At 45.2% G+C, this 25,074-nt stretch overlaps 1 protein-coding gene across 4 annotated transcripts in view; it reads right to left on the bottom strand.

Moving 5' to 3' along the window:
• Positions 1-25,074, bottom strand: part of Mob3b (MOB kinase activator 3B) — a 155,413-nt gene that overhangs the window by 103,673 nt on the left and 26,666 nt on the right. For 3 of the 4 annotated variants that reach the window (XM_032904506.1, XM_032904482.1, XM_032904497.1), the window contains exon 2: positions 8,330-8,950. In XM_032904506.1, the coding sequence (XP_032760397.1) occupies positions 8,330-8,747 (418 nt within the window). In that variant the 5' untranslated portion in view covers positions 8,748-8,950. Of the gene's footprint in view, positions 1-8,329; positions 8,951-22,056; positions 22,175-25,074 lie in introns of all 4 variants that reach the window. The other variant, XM_032904489.1, reaches the window with a different exon arrangement.

Genomic DNA, 25,074 nt, shown 5'->3' with positions numbered 1-25,074 from the left:
GTCCCGAGTTCAATTCCCAGCACCCACATGGTGGCTCGCAACCATCTGTAATGGGATCCTATGCTCTCTTCTGGTGTGTCTGAAGAGAGCAGTAGTGTACTCATGTACATAAAATAAATAACTCTTAAAAAAAAAAAAAGACAGAAATGGAGGTTTAGAAGTAACACTACACATCGTCTTGTTAAGTAGCGGAACTAGCTGATGAAACCCAAGCAGAGCTTTCTCCACACTGCAAGCACATGGGTCCATGCACATCGTGTCCGTTTCAGAGACGCTTACATTTAGATTTGAAAATACAGGTCAGAGACGTATAATGTAGGAGCAGGGAGTAAAAGGTTAAAATTTAAATGTTAATTGTAAGTTTAACCCCTCAAATCCCGACTCTAAGATGCTCTTTCCTGCGAGTGTTTTTACTTATTTATGTCTTAGTAGTTTGGAAGAGGATGAAGTGAGATGTTGGAACTGAACATGGTGGTCCATGCCTCTAGTCCCAGCACTCAGAGAAGGTAGGGGATCGTGAGTTTCAGGCCAGCCTGAGCTGCAGAAGTTCAGCTGGATGTACATAGGGAGACTGGTTCGAACAATCTGAAGGTGGGGGATACAGCCCATTGGGAGAAGGCTTGCCTAATATCCTGAGTTGGATCCTTAGCATTGAAAAAAAAAATAGAGATATAACCTCATGAAAAGAGTGGTCAAGGGATACAATTACTTCTACAGTGCAGTTAGTAAAATATGCGGGATGATTTAGAACAATTGGACAGCTAGGCATGATGTAAATGACTCAAGGACAGGGACTCTGCTTTGCTGACTGGGTGACTGAAGCAGGACCTGATCCCAAGCACGCACACCCTGAACATTCACTGAACAGATGAGCAGATGAGTAAGGACCGATTGGCAGTCACGGGTCATTGTGGACCAAAGATGGGTTGGTCCGTGTCCAGTCTCAGAATGGAGCACGGCGCAGCTGCAGAATGCATTTTCCAGACATTTCAGTGCTGATTTTTTTTTTTTAAGGAACAAAAGCCAGTCAATTTTAATTAAAAATAAAAACAATACAAAACAACAACAACAAAGCAGACTTATGACATTTTCTCCATCCTAAGCCGCCTCCAAAAAGCCATTGGTTGAGATTCCTCTGGCTTGTGACATAGTGATACACCCTCTGAATGATATCCATGTGAGAAGTGGACAGACTTTGGCCGCTGTAGCTCACACTGACTCCTAAGTAATGTGTCATCTGTGCGGTCCAGAGACAGCCCTGCAGGCTCTTAGCTGCTAGAAGGTAATAGCTACTCCACTGAGCTGTTGTAAGAACTAAGGAGGATTAGCAGGGGCAGCTACAGTGCAGGCATTTAGCAGGCTCCGCAGACATGAGTTTGCTTTTCTCTAACGCTGATCTCCCTGCTGACTCCCACTTATTCTAAAACTATCAGTGTAGGTGAGATCTTGTAATTGTGTCTTACATACTCGCATCCCTTTTTTTTTTTTTTTTTTTTTTTTTTACAAAGGCTGTTTCAAAACACACGAGTCAGAAAGGTTCTAAGTTTCTCCTTATTTCTGGATATCAGATCTACAGTGTTCAATCGAGTTATATAAGAGAAAGGCAGGGAAGTTGGAACTAGAACAGAGAAGACATTTTTGCAATTAGGGAACAGTATTTTTTTTTTTAAGTCTGTGGCTTTCTGTTTTCTGTTTTGGATGTGTCTTTAAAAGAGGTAGCATCAAAGGGTGGTGGTCCTTGTTTCTGCAGTTTCTGCTGTTCTAAAGGTTTCATCAGAGACATCTGCTGGGTTTCTACCGAAGGAGGCCAGAAAAGAGTTCAAGGGATCGCGGAGGGAGGGGACAGTGGCTTACGAGAGGCCACATCTGTTTGTGTTCTCCCATATGAAAAAGCTTGACTTCTGGCATAGCACGGGCTCCTAGTTAAACTTGCATCTAGCAACAGATGAAAGGCTCTCTTCGATGTTTCGGTGGTGGAGATCAACAGCTGTTTATATCCTTTAATACCTAACTAAGGGCGGGCGCCTTCACATCTGTCAGTACTTTCTGGTTCTGTTTCCTTGGATCACAGTGGGGAGGAGTGAAGTTTAAACCTACCTCAGTTCCCAGGCAGGGACACTGACCTAGGCCCAGGATTCTAATTCTAAGCAGATCTCCCTGTTTCTCATCCTCCCTGCATCCATCTATTGTTGGCCTAAAGTTCTTTTATTCTCTCCTGACAACACATTTTGATCATTTCTTGGGAGAATGACTCATGACAGCACGAAGATCAAAAACGGAGAGAGTGGGATGAACTCGGGGAGGGTGAAGGGGAAAGTGGAGTGCATTGGAGAAAGTGCTCCTAACATAGGATCTCTTAAAAGAAAGCACCGATAACTCCAGAGAACAAAGCATGGGGAAGCAGGAAGCGGATGGATGAACGCTCTCGGGATGATGGCGGATGCTGGAACTTCACTCTCTCCTAACAAGACACGTTAGACAAGCAAGAGAAAACGAAGCCAGGCTGGAGAAAGCTTGCCTTGCAAGTGTGGGGACTGATTTTGATCTCCAGAAAACATGTCAAAACAAAACCAACCAACCAACCTACCAACCAAACAAACAAACAGAACTGAGCAGTGGCATGTGCTTATAATCTCGGTGCTGGGGGAGACAAAGATGAGCGAATGCTTGCAGCTCATTGGTCCAGCCAGCCTGGCTTACCTGGTAAGTTCCAGGTCAAGAGGGATCCTGTATTAAACAAAGGTGAACAGCAGCTGAGGAGTGATGTCTCAGGTTGTTCTACAACACATGTGCTCAAGCACACCTGTCAGTGTTTGATCAGGAGGAGCTCAAAGAAAACATACAAAACCCATGAGCAGAAGAGAAAGTGTGGGTAACTATACCATGATGAGAAGCAGGTTGTCTCTCAAGAAGGAAAAATGTGCGCTTGCCTAGCAAGCGCAAGGCCCTGGGTTCGGTCCCCAGCTCTGAAAAAAAGAGAAGAAAAAAGAAAAAAAGAAGGAAAAGTGCTATGAATGCTTACAATAAAAGAAGAGTGGTGGTGGGACTCTTTAAACAGACAGTTCAGAAGGAATCCAAACAATTCAATGGTTCGAAGACAATTCAGACAACGGACAAAAGATCTGAGTGGGTGTCCTAGATAGGGTTACCATGGCTATGAGGCAACACCATGACCAACAAAAAGTTGAAGAAGAAAAAGTCTTGGCTTAAATTTCCACATTATAGTCCATCATTGCAGGAAGACTGGGCAGAAACCAAGAGACGGGGTGATGCGGAGGCTGTGGAGGGATGCTGCTCTCTGGCTTGCTTGTATGGCTTACTCAATCTGCTTTGTTATAGAACCCAAGACCACCACCAGCCCAGGGATGGCGCTACCTACAATGGGTTGAGCCCTCCCCATTGATCACTTAGAAAATTCCTCACAGGCTTGCCTACGGCTACATCTTATGGTGGCATTTTCTCAACTAAGGCTCCCTCCTCCGATGACTGTAGCTTGTGTTAAGTTGATACACAAAACCATCCGGTACACTTGTCAGCTTTACACACAAACATCATTGTTTAGCCATAACCTTTTTTTTTTCTAGTTTATCCCCTAAATCACACATTAACAAATGTCATGATATAAAGTATTCTGAGTTTTAAAAGTCCTGTAGTCTTTAAATGTCTTTAAAACATGCAGACTCTTTTTAAAATGCCAAATGTCTAAACCTCCAAGATCACTTTAGAAGTTTAAAGTCCCTCAAAGTGTGGGTCCCTGTAAAATAAAAGCCCAGATACTTCCTTCCTCAAAAGAGGGGAGAACCAGGGCACATTCACAATCTGAACAAAGCAAAAGCAAACTCAAACTGTATAAATAACTCAGTGTCCAATGTCTGGGATCCGCTCACGATCTTCTGAGCTCATCCAAAGGGCTCTGCCCCCTGCAGCACAGATTATCTCCTAGGCTCAGACCAGCTTTAAGTCACCAGACGGGTGTCTGGTGGCTATCCCGTGATACTAGCATCACCAAAATGCTGCCAACTTCTGATGCAACTGGGTTGTACTTTCATCAATAGCCTCTCTTGGGTTCTCTTCAGTGACTCCAGCTTGGCCACTTAGTGCCACACCTCAGCAGCTTTCCATGACACCCCTCCCCCCTTCATGCTTTCAAAACCAGCACTACCTGGGTAAGTCTTACATTACCAAGTTTGGGGTTCAACTAGCACAAGGGACAACCTTGACCACCTCTGGAACACAACTTCTGTGTACTGATTCTGAGGAAACACTTCTCAGAAATCTTTCACCTTAGTGATGCTGGTCTCTTCTTAATTATGGCCATGGCTCAACTGCCCAGCATCCATCATCCCAGCAAACCAAAGGGTTTACTTTAGTGCTTCTGGCCTCTTGGTTAATCACAGCTGATTCTTCAACTCCAACTGACCAAACACCACATAGTCTTCCCATAAATGGCCCATTACAATCTTTGCTTCCCTCTGAAACTTCCCCAGCCAGCCTTCTGTCTTTTGCACTTCTCTCAGCAGTCTTTTTCTTCCAAGTTCCTACAAGATAGTCCACTAAGCTCTTAACACTCAATGGCTTTTCTAGCCCAAAGTTCCTAAGTCCTTCCACAATCCTCCCCAAGACAAGATGATCATGTCTGTTCCAGAAATACCCCACTATCCTTGTACCAACCTCTGCTCTAGCTAGGGTTACTATTGCTGTGATGAAACACCAAGACCAAAGAAACTTAGGGAGGAAAGGGTTTATCTGGCATACCCTTCCACATTCCTGTTCATTATGGAAGGACTTAAATTGGGCAGGAACCTGGAGGCCCTAGCTGAAGTAGAGACCATAGAGAAATGATGTTTACTGGCTTGCTCAGCTTGTTTTCTTATAGAACTCAGGACCACGAGCTGAGAGGTGGTACCACCTAAAATTGGTTGAGTCCTTCCCTCCCAAATCAATCACTAATTAATAAAATGCCCGGCTGGCTTGTCAACAGCTGATTTATTTGAGGCAATAGCTGAATTGATATACCCTCCTCTCAGATGACTCTAGTTTGTATCTAGTTGACATCAAACTATGCAAAATAGTGGGCATTTCTCAATAGAAGATTTGCAAGCTACTAACAGGCAACGAAAAAAAAAACCAAGACAGATATATTATGTGCATATTTAATCAATAAATATCTAAGCAGATGCTTGAATAATTAAAACGTGACATATGTACACAATAGAATATTTTTCAGTCTTTAAAAAGAAGGAAATTGGGACTGGAGAGATAGGTCAGTGGTTCAGAGCCCTTATTGCTCTTGTAGAGGCCTGGGATTCTGTTATCCAGCATCCACATGGTAGCTCAAAACCAATCGAAACTCCAGCTCCAGCATATGACATTTTCTTCTGGTCTCTGTGGACTCCTCCACGCATGTGCACATAAACTCATGCAGTCTCACACACACACACACATAAGTCAAAACAAGTCTTAAAAGACAATCTTAACTAGGTGTGATAATACACATTAGTTATTGTTTGTTGTTGTCAAATCACTTGAAAGGCTGAAGTGGGACTGGCCTGCAATCCAGGTCAACTTGGAATTCCAGGTCAACCTGGCCTACACATGGAATCAATCAAGCTCTCGCTCTCTCTCTCTCTCTCTCTCTCTCTCTCTCTCTCTCTCTCTCTCTCTGAAATGCATGAATCCTGTATGAACTGAGCTGGGCGCACAAAGGCAGATGTTATATTATCTCACAAGTGGGATCTAAAAAGCTAAGGAGAGAGTAGAATGGAAGTTATCCAGGCTAGTGAGAGATTTCATTCCCCAGGACACAAAAATTTCAGCTAAAAAAACAGAAGATAGTTTAAAGAACTATTAGACAATGTATCAAGCATACTTTTTGTGGTCTGTTGTTAAGTTACAGGTTCTCAATCTCATCTAAGAAATCCTTTCTCCTTTTGATCCTCATCATTTTTGACAGGGCTAGAGGACCAAACCTGGGATCTCCTCCATTGAACTATACTCTTAGCCCTCATCTGAGATCGGGGGTTCTGCATTTTGAATTAGAAGGCCCAGGTAATTTTGACAACTCTAATCTATATAGGTTAATATATCCTTAAAATTAAGAATACTAGCTGGGTGTGGTGGCTCCCGTATTTAATCCCAACACTGAGTAGTAGAACAGGTTGCTCTCTGTGAATTGGAGGTTGGCCTGGCCTACTCTCAAGGGCCAAACAGCCAGAGCTTCAGAGAGAGGCCCTGTCTCAATGAATGAACAAACGCTAAATGCTAATGGAGCATGTTTTATAGAGAAAGAATCTCATCAAACTTGGAAACACACAGACTGAAAAATCTTTTCCTGGGGTCAGCAAGAAAGGTACTTTCCCACAGGAGGCCTGATAACCTGGTTCTATCCTGGGACACACAAGATTGAAGGAGAGAACCTTCTCTCTCTCTCTCTCTCTCTCTCTCTCTCTCTCTCTCTCTCTCTCTCTCATTGGAATTCATGCTTACATGCATACAGACAGCACACAAAGTAAAGACATATTTTTTTAAAAAGATTTTAAAGTATTCTTCTTGGAATTTCATGAAATGCACACTGACTTACTAAGAAACCCATTCAGCTTCCTCAGAATTTCTCAAACTTATTTTCTTCCCCCTCAGGAGGAAACCTACTAAGATTTCTCAAAACCTCAACGCTGGGGAGCATAGAAACAGAGAAGTCAGTTTGGATGCAGAATGATCAAAGAAACACCTAGAGAACAAAAAAAGCAAAATGACCTTCTACGGGGAATATGGAGACATCCGCTGCTCCCCAGAACAAAGTCTAAAGTCACCTATGATGCTTAGTTCCCCAAACAGATGTCCAGAAGTTGCCTCCCTCTCAAGGACGACAGGCTGCTGTACTGAGATAGCAGCTTAGCATGCGAATTGCAGGACTGCCCAGAGTTCAAAGCATCCAGGAACCAATACCAGAAGGATGATGTCATATCATTATGCTATTGTATGTTCTGCACATGATATTGACAGTTGCTTATAAGATTTCTGAAAGAAAAAAATATCCTCTCAGCACAAGTAGCCAGTAAGAGTAAAACGAAAAGCGCAGGAAGGTAAGAATCAAAGGTTTCCCACTCTGGAGATGCGGAACACGTGCCTATGAGAGTTTTCGGGAAACCAGACAATGCTTCCCACTTTACCTCCTTTCTGGTAACAAGGCACAGGAGAGGGAAGCATGAGGGGGCTAGACAAGTTAAGGCAAAGCCAGTATCAGTATCAGTATCCTGACAAACTGGTTTATGGCCTGAATACTTTGAGACACACCATCCTGCACCAGTTCATTCGTGTACGTTTTTCTAGTATAAACCTGATTACTTCCACACATCCCTTCTCGATGTGAGAACACCTCTCCGTCTACAGTGATTTCCCAGGTTCCATCGTGTGCTTTCTGTGTACATTCATGTGCATTCATGTGCACTCATGCTTATTTTTGTATCTCAGCTACCCCAATAGCACAGTAGTCGCTCATCTTAGAAATGGTTCTGAGGGCCCAAGCTGGTGCCGGGCTAAGCACCAGAGACCCAGCAATGGAGACAAGAGTCCTCCTATTCCTACTTAGCTTCGGATATAAAGAAGCAATGAATTCCACACCCCGCCTTTTTGGAGTTCAATAGCTAACAATTCAAAGGGGAAGGGAAGGCTGAGTCTGAACCCTTATGTTTTATGGCTAATAGCACAAAACCAGCCAAAATATCTGTATTTCGAATGTTCCAGTCTGTCCAGCAGTTGCCAGGGTTGACAGTACAGCCTGTGACTGCAGTAGCCTATGACTGGAAGAAGGACAAATCCAGGATTCTTATTACCTCAGGCTATGAACTGCTGTGTGCTTGTGCTCCAAGTCATCTATGGATTCCCATGCTGTGATTTATAATCACGAAAGGTCAATATAATAATACCAACAGGAATCACGGCAGTGCAACCTTACATGTCAATTGGCCAAAAACTAAAAAGCTTGCCAGGCTGTGTGGATTTGGAGTCTAAGCCTAAGAAAGCCAAGAAGATTAGGATCTAACATTTTCCCAATCCTTGCAAGCATGTAGAATTAATTGTATACCACTAGTCCACAAAACCACGAATAGACCATAAATCACTATTTTTCAATCAGTATTTTTTTTTTCAGATATATAGCTGATGGGAAACAATAGCACGGGCGCTATCTAGTATTCAAAGACAGTATAAGACTCACACTGTGCAAACTTTCTCAGCTCAGGGAGGAGTGGGCCAAAACATTTAAAAAAAAAAAAAAAACAAAACAACCAAAAGATACATGATCAAGTCTCTAAGCCCGTCGTGCACTTACCGACACATGTTGGAAATATGTCCTCATTGTTTATCTGGACTTCAATCCAATCCATAAGCAGGTTCATGTACTGGGGAGCGGGCAGTGCGGTTGGCTTCTTATACTTGAGGTCATCCTGCCACCGATACTCGTATTTGGGGCCCCCCGACATCACAGGGCAGGTCCGCTCAGTGCAGAACTCACAGATCGTGCCGTAAATGAGGTTGATGCGATTGAAGAAGTCCACCACGTGCACAGCCACCCAGTCGTTCTGGTCCTCCCCGCTCGGTAACTGTACAGCTGCCCTCAGGTCCACACCCGAGTTGAGCGATGCCTGAGCCCGTTTGTGCAGCTCGAATCTCTGTGTGCCGGGTTCGAACTTCCTCTTGGGCCGGAAGGTCTTGTCCTTGTTGAACACTTGCTTCAGGGCTATGGACATGGTCTCTTCCTTGGCTTCCTTCCTTTTGCAGGAAGCAAAAAGGCACTTGGGACTTTTCAGTGAGAGGTCACAGCCCAGCAGGCGTTTCCACTGCCAGCCCTCAGGCCCCAGGGTGGCAGCCTGTGGTTTTTAACTCGGTTTACTCTAAATGCCTCCCTCCATCGTCCTCTTGAATGATCTCCAAGGGAACTTCATGTTCCTTCCTAAAGACAGAAGAGAAACGGGAACTTGTGAGAGCTCACATTGCATTTATAAACTAATAGAGGCCTGGGCTTAATTTCCACCTTGCATTACTGGCTGTGCTTGGTCCCTATGAATGTGAAGGGGAAGCTATTGCCCTATGGACTGCGTTGGTATTCTGAATTACGTAGACGACTGAGGAAGAAAAGATGCTACCCTCTTTTTTCTTTGCTGGCTTTTCTCTTCGTGATCCTAGGCTAAGGGCTTCTCCAAGGAAGGAACGTGGAGGTTACTGATTCAATCCTGTTGCATATCTACTCCTCTTGGGGAACCAATGAGTAAGCACAGACGTCTCTGCCCTCCCAAATAGAGGCGATGGGACCTGGTGGCTATCAATCCAAGCTGGCTAAACAGAACCAGGCGGGGAGTCTGCATCGGCTGGACCTGTAAGAAGTGATGAAAGTGGTCAGCTTATGCTGTTCATGGGTCATGTGGAATCAAGTTTAGAGAGCTGGCCCAACCCGCAGAGCCAGTAGGGGAGGGGAGTAAGGGGTGAAGAGAACAAGGTGGGGGGGGAGGGGAAAGAAGAGGAGAAAGAGGAAGAATGGGAGAAGGAATGGGAGAGGGGGAGGAAGAGGAAAAGGGAGAGGAGGAGGAGGAGGAAGAGAAGTAGGGGGAAGAGGCAGTCATAGCAGTGGCTGTTGAAACAGAGAGAAACAGCACAGGCCCAAGTTTCCTTGGAAGGGGTAAGGAAGGGAAAGCAGCTCCTTTAGGTCCAGACAATCCAGGAAGGGGTCCTAACACTACCAAAGCTTAGCTGCATTTCTTACCTTTGGGATACATTTGTTCTTCCAAGACTGGTCAAATAAATCCTTGACCTTAGTTCTGCCCGTTTTATGTTAGTTGCGCCTTCTCGAGGAGCCCTAACTATGATAGCAGTTGTTACCTCTGTAATGCACCACCCTTTACGATCCTAGCATCACTCCCTGGACCTCTCTGGAACCGAGTTGTTCAACAGAACGTGCCCTTGCAGTGGCCATGTGGCACCTCTAGCCACATTTGCTGCTGAGTTACTCGGATGCAGACGATGTGACTAAGGAACTTAGCTCTTTTTTTTTTTTTTTAATCTAATTTACATTAACTTGAATTTATTTAGTCATGCATGTCCAGTGGCTGCCACACTGGACAGCGCAGCTTTGGAATCCTAATATTCTCCATTGTTTCATCTGACTCTTTCAAACCTCTGGCAAGATTTACGGAGTCATAGAAAGTATAGTAAAGTCACAGACAATATCATTTTTCCTGGATCTCTCTCTCTAGGGGAGAGAGTTACTGGCTTAATAGCACCCTGTAGCTAGCGGGAGGCACAGTTGGCACCAAGTTTGGTTTGCTAAGTTCTTGTAAGGGCACTTTCCCCGTGGTCCTAAACTCTGAACCACGGCATCTTTCATCCTTCCTTTCCCACTTGTTCATGAAGCTCCCTCCCCAGAGCTCTGTTCCATTTTATATACATGGTCCCCAAAAGCTGCAAAGAAAGAGTGGGTTGAGGTGAAGGCTGTCTTGTGGCCTTGACACAGGGAGGTGGCCACAGTCCACTCAGCCCAAACCAGAGCAAAGTGAGCCCACAGCCGAGGCCAGCAAGCGGCCTCACTGCCACAGGATCTGTTACAGAGGATTCGAGTATGAGCTCTCTGAACTGCTTTATTCACACCCAGAAGGGGTTCCGCCCCACATGGTGAACATGGCTTGGTTAAGTCATTAGCACTGGAATATGTTCCCAAATATACCTTTTCAAAAATGTATATCAACTTTTATCAAACATTTTTCAAACATGTTAAATTAGCATGCACAGTATTAGATTTCATCCTGACGTTTTCAGACAAAATTAGTTCCTGTTTGTTTTTTCTGAGGTACATGATTCCTTTTACAGACTTCGCACTTTGCTCAACACAGCCATGGTTCTGCTGCCACGCCCCTTCCTGCCCCTTCCTGCCCCTCCCACAACCTGGTGCTCTCACCCCTCTCTATTCCTTTTCTCAAATGCTTTCCCCTGGAAAAATTGGGAAACATTTCTTTTCTCCTTCTCATGTGGCATTAAACATACACTCCCTGCTCCCACCAAAAAAAAATCAATGTGGAAAAGGCCACATGACAGCCTGCCTGAGACCTTTTGGGAAGTCATCCTTCAGGGTACCCTGAACTCCAAACTACATGGATATCAACACGAAAGTCTAACATGCTAGGGGGTGGACGTGGGCAATCTCTTTTCAAATGAAAACCTTCTTGAGGCTGGGCTATAAGCTCAACTGTGGAAAACTCACTTAGAATGCATGAGACTGTAGGTTCAACCCCAGTGCCTACAAAAAGGGGGGAGGGGAGGGGAGGGGCAGGGGCATAGGGAAGAGGGCGGAAGGCAGACTCCTTGAAGACTTAGACTGATAAGAGCCTGAATACACTTGAAGCTTTAAAAGGTCATTTCCAAAACAAATGCATTGGTGAGAAGGGTGAGCCTTTTCTTTTTCTTCACTAAGTCAGCAGCAGTCCCTCGGCGTAGCACAGTATTAACCGGCGGCTCCCTCTTCAGTGAAGAAGTCTGGCCGCTCCTGTTCTGATGACAAAAGCTCCCATCAGCCCTCACGGCCCTTGGAGCCATCCTTCATCCCCAGTCCCATGACCCTCGGTGCCTCTGATTCTGCTGCTTCTGGGGCCTACAGTGTCCACTCTCATGGAAAGAACGTGCCAGGTTCTCACGGCCACCATCAACACATCTGTCTGACACCCCAGCTGGAAACCCAAGAACCACAATTTTCTAATCAAATTCCCCCAAAAGTTTCAAGTGATTGGCACAAGCATGTCAAAAAGTAACCAAACCTTGCCAGAATTCGGATTTTTTTCCTCTCTAGTCTAGTGATACTCAAGTAACAGATTTCAAGACTTCAGTCTCTTTGACTGGAAGGATATTTACCCCAAGCCTTAATCAGGTTTAAAATTACTGTCTTGCGGCTGGGGAGACGGATCACTAGATAAGAGGGCTCTCTTAAGTGAGAATGAAGCCCTTAGCTCAGAACCCAAACATGGACTTAAAAGTCAGGGTGCTGCCAAGTGCAGGAGCCGCTCTACTTAGTGCTAACTCCTCAAGCGAGGTCTCGAATCTGCCCTGGTGATTAAACACCACTGCTCTGTAGCTCTCCCTAACACTTAGTCCTTAGCCCATCCTGTGTGGAAGTCATGCACGTGTCAGTGACAAAGACACTGGGTGCTAGCTAGGTTAAACGATTTGTGAGAAGTCAGAAAGTTGATAGGTGGTGACTCAAATCCATATGTCTCCGTCCCTGAGATATATAGGATGTTTTCCAGTAACAGCTATTTTACAGTTCCATGACCATCTTCAGGAACATTTCAAGCAGCCCCCATCAAGGATCGAAGGGAAGTCCAGGGCACGTGGTACTGTTAGTTTCATTTGCCAGGCGTGCTGGTCTCCTGGCACCTAATTCACATTGCCACGCATGCTGACGTGGTCAGACATGGGAATGCCTCTGCTGGTGTGGTTTTTCACCTGCAGTGGAGTTACTCTGAGGAGTGTGCTTGTTGGCCAGGTAAATTCTCTATATAGAAACACCAGGCAATTGGGATGGGTGAGAAAAAGATCCATCACACCTCTGAAGACTTGAATGTTCCGTTTATATATTTTCCCAGGTGTCCACGCTATGTTGGTGTCGAGAGCTAAAAGAGTTTTAAATAAAAAGGCGAATGGTGGATGCATGTGGCCTTCCTTCCCAACCCCTATCTACATTGAGATCATCCCCCTCAACGGTTACAGCCTGCCAGGCTTCTGATATCAGATATCTGGGACACTGAGCCCGAGGACCAAAAACAAGCATATATAACAAGTACTTGTCTCAAAAGATTTTTTTTTTAATCAAATAAAAGGTTGGACATGTAACTCAGTGGCAGGGCACTTTCCCAGCAATCTCTAGTACTTGTTGTAACAGGCAGACAAGGCTAGCCTAGCATAGTCCTTATCCCACGTTAACTCAGGGGCCCGAGGTTATGTTCAAATATAGGTAGCAGCTTCAAGTCTGCACTTAAGACAAGCTCCAAATGTTGTGGGATCTGCTGATCCGTAAACACAGGTGATAACTCTCAGGCTTCACCCCAGACGAAGGATCTAAAGCTGCACTTGAACCACATCTCAGAAGAAAACACCTGAAACCTTAGATGGAAGGGATACCTGACTGGCTGACTAATGGAATGACAATATCTACTTGTTCTTGTGTTTTTTGTCAACAGTTTGCTTCATAAATAGTCTGAAGTTGAATATACGTGTGCCGGGAAGAACAGGAGAAGGCCCTAACTGTTTTCAATTAAACGGCTTGAGTTGAGGTGGCGATGTGGGGGTAGGAGTTTGGGGATGGGGTGGGTGTAGGGTGGGTCAAGGGGAGTTCTGATCTGGATGGATCTGGATAGCAGAACACCTCCAGGTCTCTGGGAAAACCAGCATGTGATGCCACACGGAGAGCGGCTACTGCTACTGCAACCACATGCCTGGAGTTCTTGGGCTAACAATGACATAGTGCTTATTCCTTGTCTTTGTCTAGTGTCCAGAAAGAAAAGAACAAAGCATAAGTTTTTGGGCCCTCGAGAGAAATGCTAAGACAATTCTGTTAATGAACAGCACCCATTATAATTCTGGTTCTCAATAAACAGTTGAAGCCAAGTGCTCATTTAATTAAACAAAAAAAAATTACTAAGGCTTGTTTGAATATTCATAGGACTAGGATGCATAATTAATTAAATTCTGGCCTCTGTTTATGAGGACCTCATGATTTGGTGTTCAGTCTGAACTTTTCCTGCTCGGAAGCCTAACGTACTAATGTGGACACAGATGTCATTCCTCCAGTGTGTCGCCTGAGATAGGAAGGGAAAAAAAAGCATCCAGGTCTTTGGAAAGAGAAAAATGGAATTCCAAATAAACGGCATAAAACTGACAGCAGCTCCATGTGTTCTCCATATTTTCTGCTTAATAGATCAACTTTAGCAATAAAACAAACACACAGTGAAACTATGGAGAGAACGCTGCTGGGCTGTGAGGCAATGTTGACAAGGTCGCTAAGCAACACTGGCAGGGGAAGTTCTTATTTTTCTTTTCCTATTGATGTCTTCTGCCTCATTAGTTGAAAAAAAAATCAGAGTCCTTGCCAGGGATAGAGGAAGAAATGAAGCCGCTCTCCCACTGACTCCTGAGAAACGCGTCTTCTTTGGCAGCCACCACATCTTAGAGGCCATCTAGGTGAGGCAGAAGGGCGAACAGCGACAGAGGTACAAGGTCGACTAATGTTGACAATTGGAAGTGTATGGCGGCAGAGGCTGTCTCTGGACAGGACGAATCACTACAGAAAAGCCACGAGAAAAATGCCTCCAAGCACCCCAAGCGCAGAGGAGGTACAATCTGGTCATTGCCTTTGCCGGCATCTGAGAAGCCGGAATGGTGTTGGGCGCAGAGCTGACCTCGCTGAAGATTTGTTGAATGTACAAATAAAGGACATGAATGAAGAACATTCTGCACTAAACAAGAACCACAAAGTTAGCGGAATTGCAGCCTCTACTTTGAGTCATCTGGGGATTCAGCCTCAGCCTTGGAATGCTGGATGTGAATAGACCGGTTACTTGGGGATGTCCTGTGGTGTCATGCCAGTCTCCTGCAGGGACAAGACACCTGTCCACTTACCTTTCTAAAGGGCTCCTCCCTTCCCTGATGCTTTCTAAAATATCAGTCTCAGAAGTGAAGAACAAGTCCGGTGTCTTCCTAACCAGCATATCTTTGTCACTTTGGCTGGAATCGTTTATAGAATTTTTCCTCTTACATTGTCAGTACTGACTAAATCAGGTTTTAAGGGGTGGTATGTGTGGGCGGTGTGCACACGCGAGTGGGGTGTGTGTGTGTTGTCAATCAGCAAATCTCAGAGATCTTCCACTTCCATTTCTCATTCAATCATATCTGTTTTTGACTTGGGTGTCTTAGTTGTTTTTCTATGATGAGATACCATGACTACAATGTACAAAGTACAATGTACATGTACAAAGAACATGTTTATCTGGGGTTTACAGTCTCAGAGGGTCTACAGCAGGAAGCAGGCAGAAATGGTGCTGGAGCAGTAGCTGAGAGCTCATGTACTGAGACACAACACAACAATGCAGGGGGGAGGGGGATGGCGGAAGTCTGGGTGGAGAGGGGGTTGCCAAAAATCCTTTGAAACTTCAAAGCTTGCTGTCAGTGGCTCTCTTAAGAAGGCTACACCTTCTGCTCCTTCCCAAACAGCTTACACACTGGGCATTGAGTATATCAACAATTCAAACACATGAGCCTATGGAGTCCGTTTTCATTCAAACCACCACAGTGGGTTTGGGGGATTTGAACTCGGGTCCTCATACTTGCCCAGCAAGTGCTCTTACTTCCTGAGCCATGTGCCAGCCCTGTGCACTTACAACATTGACATCATCTGATGTTTGTCGTCTCCTCTATAGGAGGTGCTCGTCGACTCCTTTCTGTCAACCTTTATGCATCTTGCCCTCCTGTACCCTTCATACAACACCAGCAAACTGGAGAAGTAGCTTTCCCAGCCCACCCCCAGCCACCCCCAGCCACCTTCTCAGAGCTGCTTCATCCACGAGTTTTGTTAGATTAGATGAGAATAACACCGCTGCCTTGCTGTAATCGTCAAAGACACGCACAGGTTCAGAAGCCAGCATTTCAAAACACAGATGAAGTCAGTAAGAGCACTGCAGCCTTATGTAAGCGTGCCCTGCGACTCTCACTGCCCGTCATCCACAGCTCTTCATTGGCCATTCTTTTTTTTTTTTTTTTCCGGAGCTGGGGACCGAACCCAGGGCCTTGCGCTTCCTAGGCAAGCACTCTACCACTGAGCTAAATCCCCAACCGGCCATTCTTTTTTATTTTTTTTTTTATCTTTATTAAGTTGGGTATTTCTTATTTACATTTCGATTGTTATTCCCTTTCCCAATTTCCGGGCCAACATCCTCTTAGCCCCTCCCCCTCCCTTTCCCTATGAGAGTTCCCCTCCCCATCCTCCCCCATTGGCCATTCTTAATTCTCACTTAAGCCTTTCATCTGTTTGTTTAGACACCAGGACAGATGCTCTAACAGTAAAGGAGGAATTTCTCAAAAATTAAAGCATCACATGCTACCCCCCTACCCTCCCAACCCCACCCCACCTACCCCCAGCCCCCTGATACAGCAGCAAGGGCAAACCACCAGGGGGCACATAAACAAGCCATACTGATTCAAATGACTCAGATTCCCCAGACTCTGAAGCAGCGATGATCAGAAGAGGACCCAGTGCTGGGACAGAGTAGGGATGGGAAGCAAGGAGAGCAGGCTGAACACACTAGGCACCATAGTCCTTAGACAAAAGACAGACGTTTATCTACAATGCTTTCTTAAACGAAGGCCTAGTGGATGCCGGGGTGGGGTTGTTGGGATTCCCAGGAATGAGGAAGAAGCAGAACCTTTGGCCCAACCTCAGATAGGCTTGACAGGGTCTATCCACTTTTAAGACTAAGTAGGTAGGGAAGTCACCACAGAGGCTCAGCTGGCCGATTGGATTTTATAAAAGATAATCTGATGATTTTACTTTATTTATGTATTTTTGCTGTTGTGACAGGGTCTCGCTATGTAGCTCTGGCTGGCCTCAAACTCGGAGATCCACATGCCTCTTTGTTCCAAGTGCATGGACTGCACCTCCACGTTCAGCACTAATAGATTTTATTCATATTTAATTAATGTGTAAGGGTGTTCTTTGGTCTGCATATTTGTCTGCACACCACAAGATGGTTGGTTATAGATGGTTGTGATCCACCACGTGGTTGCTGGGAATTGAACTCAGGGCCTCTGGAAGAGCAGCTGGTGCCCTGAACTGCTGAGTCATCTCTCCCACCCTCATGGGTTTATTGACATTTTAAAGAAAAGGGGAAGAGACAAAAGCTTCAAGTTTGTAAAACCTGATATATTTTTCCATATCTTTCAATTCTCGGGAAAATACTTATTTTGTGGCTTTACAAAAACATGTTTTAAAAACAGTATATGTGTTAGGCAAGGTAGGAGGAAGTTAGATGACTATGAAGGATAAAGGTATGGAAGATAGAGGTAATACAGCGGCTGAAGTAAAAACTAAGGTAGGTGACTGTATGTAAGCGCATGTTTGCATTTTAAACTGCAGGCATATAGCAGGTAGTGTGCCTACCCGGTATCTCCTACAGATGGTGAGAGAGAGCTCGTTGTTGACTACCATTTCTCTCTTGGTCTTTGAAACAGGGGAAGACAACCATTTCTTGGAGAAATATAACCTTAAAGCAAAAATGTTCAAACCTAAGGAAGTCAGTTCCTGTAACTGTCAGCGGACATATTTATCCTTAGCCGTTCTAAGGGAATCGAGTCTCAGGGGCTGGAAAAGTTTTACTCTTGGAAATCGGAAAGTGCAGTTCTCGTTTTCAAAAGAGCACAGTGTTCAGCTCAGAGGAGCAGGGCCGAGTTAAAACTGAGGAGAGCGACCTCATAGGTAGCAATGAATATCCTAGTAAGAGCACCAGTGGAAGGGGAAGCCCTGGGTCCTGCTAAGACTAAACCCTCAGTGAACTAGACTGTTGGGGGAGGGCGCAATGGGGGAGGGGTGGGGAGGGGGACACCCATAAGGAAGGGGAGGGGAGGGGATGTTTGCCCGGAAACCGGAAAGGAATAACACTCAAATGTATATAAGAAATACTCAAGTTAATTAAAAAAAAAAAAAAAAACTGAGGAGAGCATTCACAGGCAAAGTTGCCAGGCAGCCAAAGTCATTGCTTCTGCAGGTTGGTGGGAGACGTCAGAAGATGTGTTCATGTGTCCAACCCGTGGCCCATTGGACACATACATTCCCTTAAGAGTAATAGCCTAGGTTGGGGATTTAAGCTCAATGTATCAAGGTCGTGGTAGTAGCTTTAGAGTAAGCACAAAGGCCCTGTTGGTCCCCATATCCAAAAAAAAAAAAAAAAAAAAAAGAGTAATAGCCTAACGTAGATGACAATGAAGTGCCAATGTATCAAAAGGTCTAAGACTCTTGGTAGTAGATTTAGCTCGTAGTAGGTGCTTTTAAAAAGTGGTTACTATTGTTCTGACATCATTCGACTCATATCACGATGTGCGTCTAAATACAAAGTGTGATTTCTAAGGAATCAAACAGGTATTTTGTAATACTTTTTGTAATAATAATATTTTGTAAGGTATCTATCTTAGGATACTGAAAATTCTTTTCTACCGAATTACATAACAGTGAGTAGCAGGCTCAGTCAGCAATGATTGAGGACTTACTGGTTACTTTAATCGTCACAATCCAATGCCTAGGTCCCTTTTTTTATGCTTAAGAAATTATTAGTTTATTTTATACTTAAGAAAATGGAAAGGCACAATATGCAAACTTGTTGCACAAGCCAGGTAGAGTGGCACACCTTTAATTTCCAGTCCTTGGGAGGAGAGACAGACAGACCTCTGTGAGTACAGTCTGTTCTACATAGAAAGTCCCAGGCCAGCCAGGGCCACTTACTAAAACACTGTCTTAAAAACAAACAGACAACAACAAGAAGCAACCTGCCTTTGCTCAACAAGACTGATGAACGTTTCAAAAACAGAGAGGCCAGAGGAAGCTCACACCCGCTGCAATCATGGAAGGAGAGGAATTGTGGAGCCCTACATGTTGTCCTATGATGCGCAGAAAGAGTGGTGGTCCCCAACGTTATCGGTCCTGAGTCAGCTGGCTACATCTTTAGACAAGGCAACTTTTTTACAAGCCTCTGTTTTACATTCTTTAAAAATCTAGACGGTTACTCTTCAAGATGTGATGAACATTAAGAGTTACCATTTGTGGGAACTTAAGTCAATGGAGAACAGTTTATGGCAGGCACGATGTCTGGTATTGGCAGTAGACACAACTGTAGACCTAACAGCTTGGGGTGACAGAAGTCACAGAAGATGCTTCGGTGCGATGCAAGTGTTCCATGAGCAGGGTAGGAGAGGGGCAAAGAGGAGAGGGTAGGCAACGGGGACCTGGAAAGGGTAAGAAAGAAATCAAATGCTTCCTTCTCACTTGATTTGGGTGGGTTTTTCATGACTGAGTCAAAGAAAATAATATTAATCTCAGCAACATAACCTCAATATTCCCCAACCTTTAAAAGTACATTTAGGAGCTGGAGATGTGGTCCAGGAGTTAGGAGCACACATAGCCCTTGCAGAGGACCTGGATTCAGTTGCAAACACCCAAAGTGGGTAGCTCACAACTGACTGTACCTCAGTCTGGGGGATCTGACACTCTCTGGCTTACTGGGATAATGGGGTGCACATAAACCCACATAGGCACACAGGCATGCACACAAGGGTAAACAAAATACAAGTCTATGCTCTCGTTGTGAGGTGTTTTGGTACTTTTTGTTTGTAACAAGATCTGGTGCACATGGCTTATTTTGTGAATTTGGGCAGAGCGGGGCAAATAATATTTCTCCCGTCTTCCCACTGATCCTTCAAAAACACTTTTCCGATTTCAATCTTTTCCCACGCTAAATTTTACAATGACCTACACTGTACATAACCAGTAAGCAAAGCCAGCTGTGACCTCCTGTTCCAGCAAGAACAACTAAACTCCCTACACTGTTTACAAAGTTTCCCTATTATCAGAAAAGAGACTCCACTGGAGAAAGAGGCCGCAGCCTTAGAAATAGGAGAGAACGGACTGGCTAGCATTGCCGTCTCTTCGATGTCAGCAGGTAGGAAGCAGATAAGCCCGGATGGAAGGAGACTAATAATTAATGTGCCATCTGCTCTAGCCTCCTGAACATGCCCATGACAAGTAAAACAAGAAGTCCGAAGGAAAACTGAGCCCAGTGTGTAACTGCCAACCCTGTGACAGCCAAAGAGGCTGGGGTGGGTGGGGGTGGGGAGGTCAACCCTGCTCTCAGAGCTGCAAAGACGTGAGTCCACACTTTGTCTGCGGGATAGTTACTCTCCAAGGTGAACTGGTTACACGAGGCACCAATCCTGGCGTCTGCAGTGTGTTTGGGGGACAGAGGAGGTAATGTGAGTAAAGACAGGCAAGAGACAAGTATGACACTTGTTGCCCTAGATGTCTCACTTCGCCAGGTTTCAGGCTTCGCGACATGTAGGAGCCCCAGACGTCATCGGCTCTGTTCTTTGACTCATCCCTGAAAGACTTCAGCATCTCAGCCTCAGAGGCACAAAATCATGGACTGTGTCATTGGCATCATTTGCTCACTTGAAGTTTTATGAACTAATAGACCATCCTAGTGCCACTTCCTGGGAAGACGACTTTGTTTAGTTGCTAACTATGAGAATAGCTAGCACTGGGCACACATAGCTGACTCGGACTTACTTTTCTTCCTCTGGAGAAGTGTCTACCTTTAGCTCTTTCCTGCTGCCCAATTCCCCAACCCCTCATTGGAAGAGATCACTTTCTCTACCACTGCAGGGAGACTAGGTTTTGAGTTCACGAGCCTGTCAGTCACAGACCTAGGGCTGTAGTTTCCACTGACTACTTGCTTTAATTTTATTCTCTGTTGCTGCAGTGACCAATAGGACCAAGAAAGGGTTTATTTGCCATACAGGTTACTGTCCATCCTCAAAGGAAGCCCAGGGAGGAACTCGAGGCAGAAACCGAAGCAGACAGTGCAGGAGTGCTGCTCACTGGCTTGCTTCCTCTGGCTTCCACAGCTCCCTTACACAATCCAGAACCACAGGCCCAGGGTTGGCACTGACCATAGCAATTAGCAGTTGAGGAAGCGCCCCCACAAACCAATCTGAGGCAGGCAGTTCCTCAGTGGGGGGCTCCTTTCTTTCCAGGTGTGTCGAGTTGGAGACTGATGGAACTGACATTTCTGTAAGAAATAAAGTCGGTGCACACCTGTAATCCAAGCACTGAGGTGGCTGAGGCCGGGTGATAGAGAGTTCAAGGTTAGCCTGAGCTACATAGTGAAACCGTGTATTAAAAAAGAAAGGACGGAAGGAAGGAGAGAAGAAAGGAAGGAAGGAAGGAAGGAAGGAAGGAAGGAAAAAAGGAAGGAAGGAAGGGAAGGAAGGAAGGAAGAAAGAAAGAAAGAAAGAAAGAAAGAAAGAAAGAAAGAAAGAAAAGAAAGAAAAGAAAAAATGGATATATTTGAGTTTTTAGTCTTTATAAGGCTGGGAAGGTCTGCTTTTGTTGTGGTTTAAATAAATCTAGCATCTGCTTTTCTTACCAACTTCCTGAAAGCCAGGTAGAAGGAAATAGCGAACATTTCCTGGGGCCCTGCTGGAGACTCAGTATGAGGTTGTGCAGCCTGGCTTGCCCACACAAAGTTAGCTGCGTGGGAGAGACTTTCAGCTGAGACTTGTGACAAAACCCAGGGAGTACCTTACGACACGATGCATTCATCTGTGGGAGCTCCGGGGCCGCACATTAGGAAGCTCGGTTTTCTCACCGGTTTTCTTTGATGAGAGAAGACCGGGTCACAGGATGCATTGATCACAGATCCTTCCAGCTGCTAACACGGTGGGCGGAAACGCCCGGAACAGAGTACATTTCATTTGTGAGTCAACTCCAGGTCTCAGGGGCCCCTGCTCTTGCAGGCGGCCTCCACCCAGCAACCTGATACTAGAAGGGACTGTTCTCTACTCTCACAGGGACTGGGAGAACCTTCCAGCCATCCAGGTAAAACTGCTCCTTTGCTCTGCCTCAACCTTCTGCATTCACTGGGAAAGTAGGAAGGAGGCAGAGAAAGAAGAGATGGCTGGGCACGTCGCGTGTACCAGGCCTGCACCTCTGCGGCCCGTACTCGCATGGCTCCCTCATGACGTCACACCCCACTGCGCTCTTCCTTTCCTGTGGCCTATCCCTCCTCAGATGATTCCAGCACGAGTACTCCACACAGGACAGCACAGACGGGAACTCTGGAACCCTTGTGGTTACTCTGTTTATCTAAATGATCCCAGACCAAATACCAGGCGGATAGACAGTTCTTTCTCCCACCAATAGGACCACGCTCCTGGAATCATGATTCCCAATCTACAGATGAAATCTTTTCAGAAAACAGATACCTCTTACAAGATCACCAGGGTTGCTGGACGTGCTGTTTTCCAGGCTGGTGTAAACAGCTGACACATCTTCATGTTGCAACATTCGGTCAGAAGTCTGGGCTGATACTCAGCTCTAAGACTTGGAAAATACAGGACAAAGGTTGGGAGGTGGCTCTTGGTGACAACGCTTGCTGTACAAGCCCGGGGATCTGAGTTTGGATCCCCTAAAGCCATGTGAAATCCAGATATGGCCACACACACTGGCAACTCCATCACTGGGGAGCAGAGACAAGAGAGCTCATCACTGGGGCTCAGCGTCTAACTAGCCTATTGGGAAGGAAAGCAAAACAAGCAACGGGGGGCTTCTGCAGGTTCATAAAGAGGCCCTGTCTCAAGAAAACAAGGCAAAAATAGTCATAGACCCCCTCAGGCCTCTCTGTACATGTGTACCCCAACCCCATGCATCACTTCCTTACACACACATTCACACACATAGATACACCCATACATACACATATGCACATACATACACAAACATAGATACACATAGATACACATATGCACACACATACACACACACAAACACATAGACACATGCACATACATATACATATATACACATACACACATACATATATATACATGTATATACACATATACATATATACATGCATACATATACATATATACAACATACACACATATATGCACATACATACATATACATATACACACATACACACACACATAAATATACATACACAGACATATTATCCACACACCTACATATATATACACACATATATACACGCATATGCACATACATACACACGTACATACATATACACATATACATGCATATACTCATACATACACACATACATACACACCACCACCAATAACAACATACATACAACGAGCCCTTTGTATAGATATTTATGTGGTCTTGTCAAAGACTTGGGAGTGAGCTTGGAGTGTTTTTCTCCTAATATAAGAAGGAAACAGAGCGCAATCATTTCCATTACTTTTCTCCCCTGTCCCTACGATGTCTGTGATACTAAACAGTATCCTGATATTAGTTTTTCTGCAGCTCTGATCCTGGCATTCACTCCCACAAGCTGACAGTAAAATTGTTACTGATACGATTTTGCAGCAGGAAGGACTCTTGAAAATGTGTTTAATTCAATCTAACCTCTTAATCTGTTTAAAATCAAAACAAACACCTAATGCCCAGAAGAGTGCAATCTTAAAGGCCAGCAGTTATGACAGACCCAGGGCTGAGAATTTAACCTCTGCTTCAGTGTCTCACTGTGCATATGAGCCTCTTAAACATATAATGGGGCTGGGCGTGGGGCGGTGATGATGAATGACCACCATTCAAAACTGCCCAAAGTAGCTTCTCTTTTAGGTAAAGGGTAAACAAGCACATGAGTGGCTGGCTGGCTGGCTGATTGATTGATTGATCGACTTATGGATTTTTTTAAACCTATGGGGATCGTTAACGATTTAAAGTAACATAGCTTAAATGAAGTCATACAGAGACCACCCATGACATAGAAATATATAGAAGCACAGAGAGCCCAGCCCCTCCCAACTCAGACCTTCAAGAACCAGAAAGGCTGACTTTGTCAGACAACCCACAGGCCCCTATAAAGTCCAGCCTCCAAGGGTGGGAGTTTCTGCCTCCTACAAACGCCTTGTCTTCACTGTACTGAGGGAACAGTTCTTGGCTGGCCTTTGCCCACAGTACCCCAGGTATTGCCTTTCCTCTACACCAAACACTTCAACCCAGTCTCTTCACACCTAACTCCTCGGTGTAAGGTCCAGCAATACGCAGAGCTCACCTGCCGCCATCCAGTCCCTACCCATCCAAGCAGTTTCCGCCACACCCTGCCTCTTACATAGATAGGCATACCTTCCATTTCTCTGGATCCTTCAAGATACGGCTTTTCCCCTGCCTTTTCATTGCTAATTTTTAACCCCTGCTCCTCCGTACAGTTTTACATTTTGAATTTTGACTCTGTTCTTGAATTGTGCTTTTCCCCTGAGTCCCGCCTCCCAATTCTCTTGAAGTCTTTCACTTCTCTGCCTCTGAGGGCTCTGGTGGAAACTGAGGCTGATGAATTCAAAGTACACAATCCTGGGTCATCCTGAACAAGTTTTCTAGTGAAAATCAAGTTCCTGTGAATTTCCTTTCTGGACCCTCAAAACAAACAAACCAACCAACCAACCCAGAGATCACCTGAGGTGCCTTTGTAAAGTACATTAGATCCTCCCCTCCTGTCTCTGAATGTATTAACAGAAATACTTCTAGTACCAAAGTTAGGGGGCCTGATACACCAGTGCTAGGCCAAACACTCAGACAGCCAGGAGAACAGGCAGCAGAGAAAAGTCCTCTGAGGATCTGAAATTCCAGGACAAAGAATGATAGGCAAAGACCTTGGAGAGTGGAAGGGAGGGCTAATGTGAACCAGGTTGAGATGGGAATATGGCTTCCCCACTGCCGGGGATATGTTAGTTACACCACCCAAGGAGGGGGCAGCTCGGCCCTTCTTTGTACTCTGCATCTGCTGGTCCTTGACTCCTACCGACTGGAGGCTGTTTTGTGTGCCCGAGGGGCAGCATGCCCGGGATTTGAGTCCCACAGCTGCTAGCTCTTGATCTTATTACGTCACATGATTAATCTTCGCCGCTCTCCTCTTCGAGACTCAGATAACAAAGTTACCAATCTCGGTGTGTTATGAGAGTTAAATAGTCTCATCCCAACAAAAAATTTGTACACACCAGGCAGACTGTCAATGTGGAACAGGTTTAATTCTTGTCATTAATGTAATACTTCCTAAAATGTGTGTTCTTCATTCTAGGTGGAGGGTACCTAAAGGACAGACAGCATAGGCCTCCTTTTTCTCATATAGCACTCTGGGGCGATTATACGTGGCTCCAGGGTTTCAGTGTTGCTCAGTCAAGATGGTAAGTGAGGGACCACAGCTGGTCTGATACACCACAGGCACTCAGCAACCCTGGATGATTGCAGAAGAG

This window comes from Rattus rattus, chromosome 1 (assembly GCF_011064425.1).
Source record: "Rattus rattus isolate New Zealand chromosome 1, Rrattus_CSIRO_v1, whole genome shotgun sequence".
Taxonomy (NCBI): domain Eukaryota; kingdom Metazoa; phylum Chordata; class Mammalia; order Rodentia; family Muridae; genus Rattus; species Rattus rattus.
This window is presented reverse-complemented; position numbering and strand designations above follow the sequence as displayed.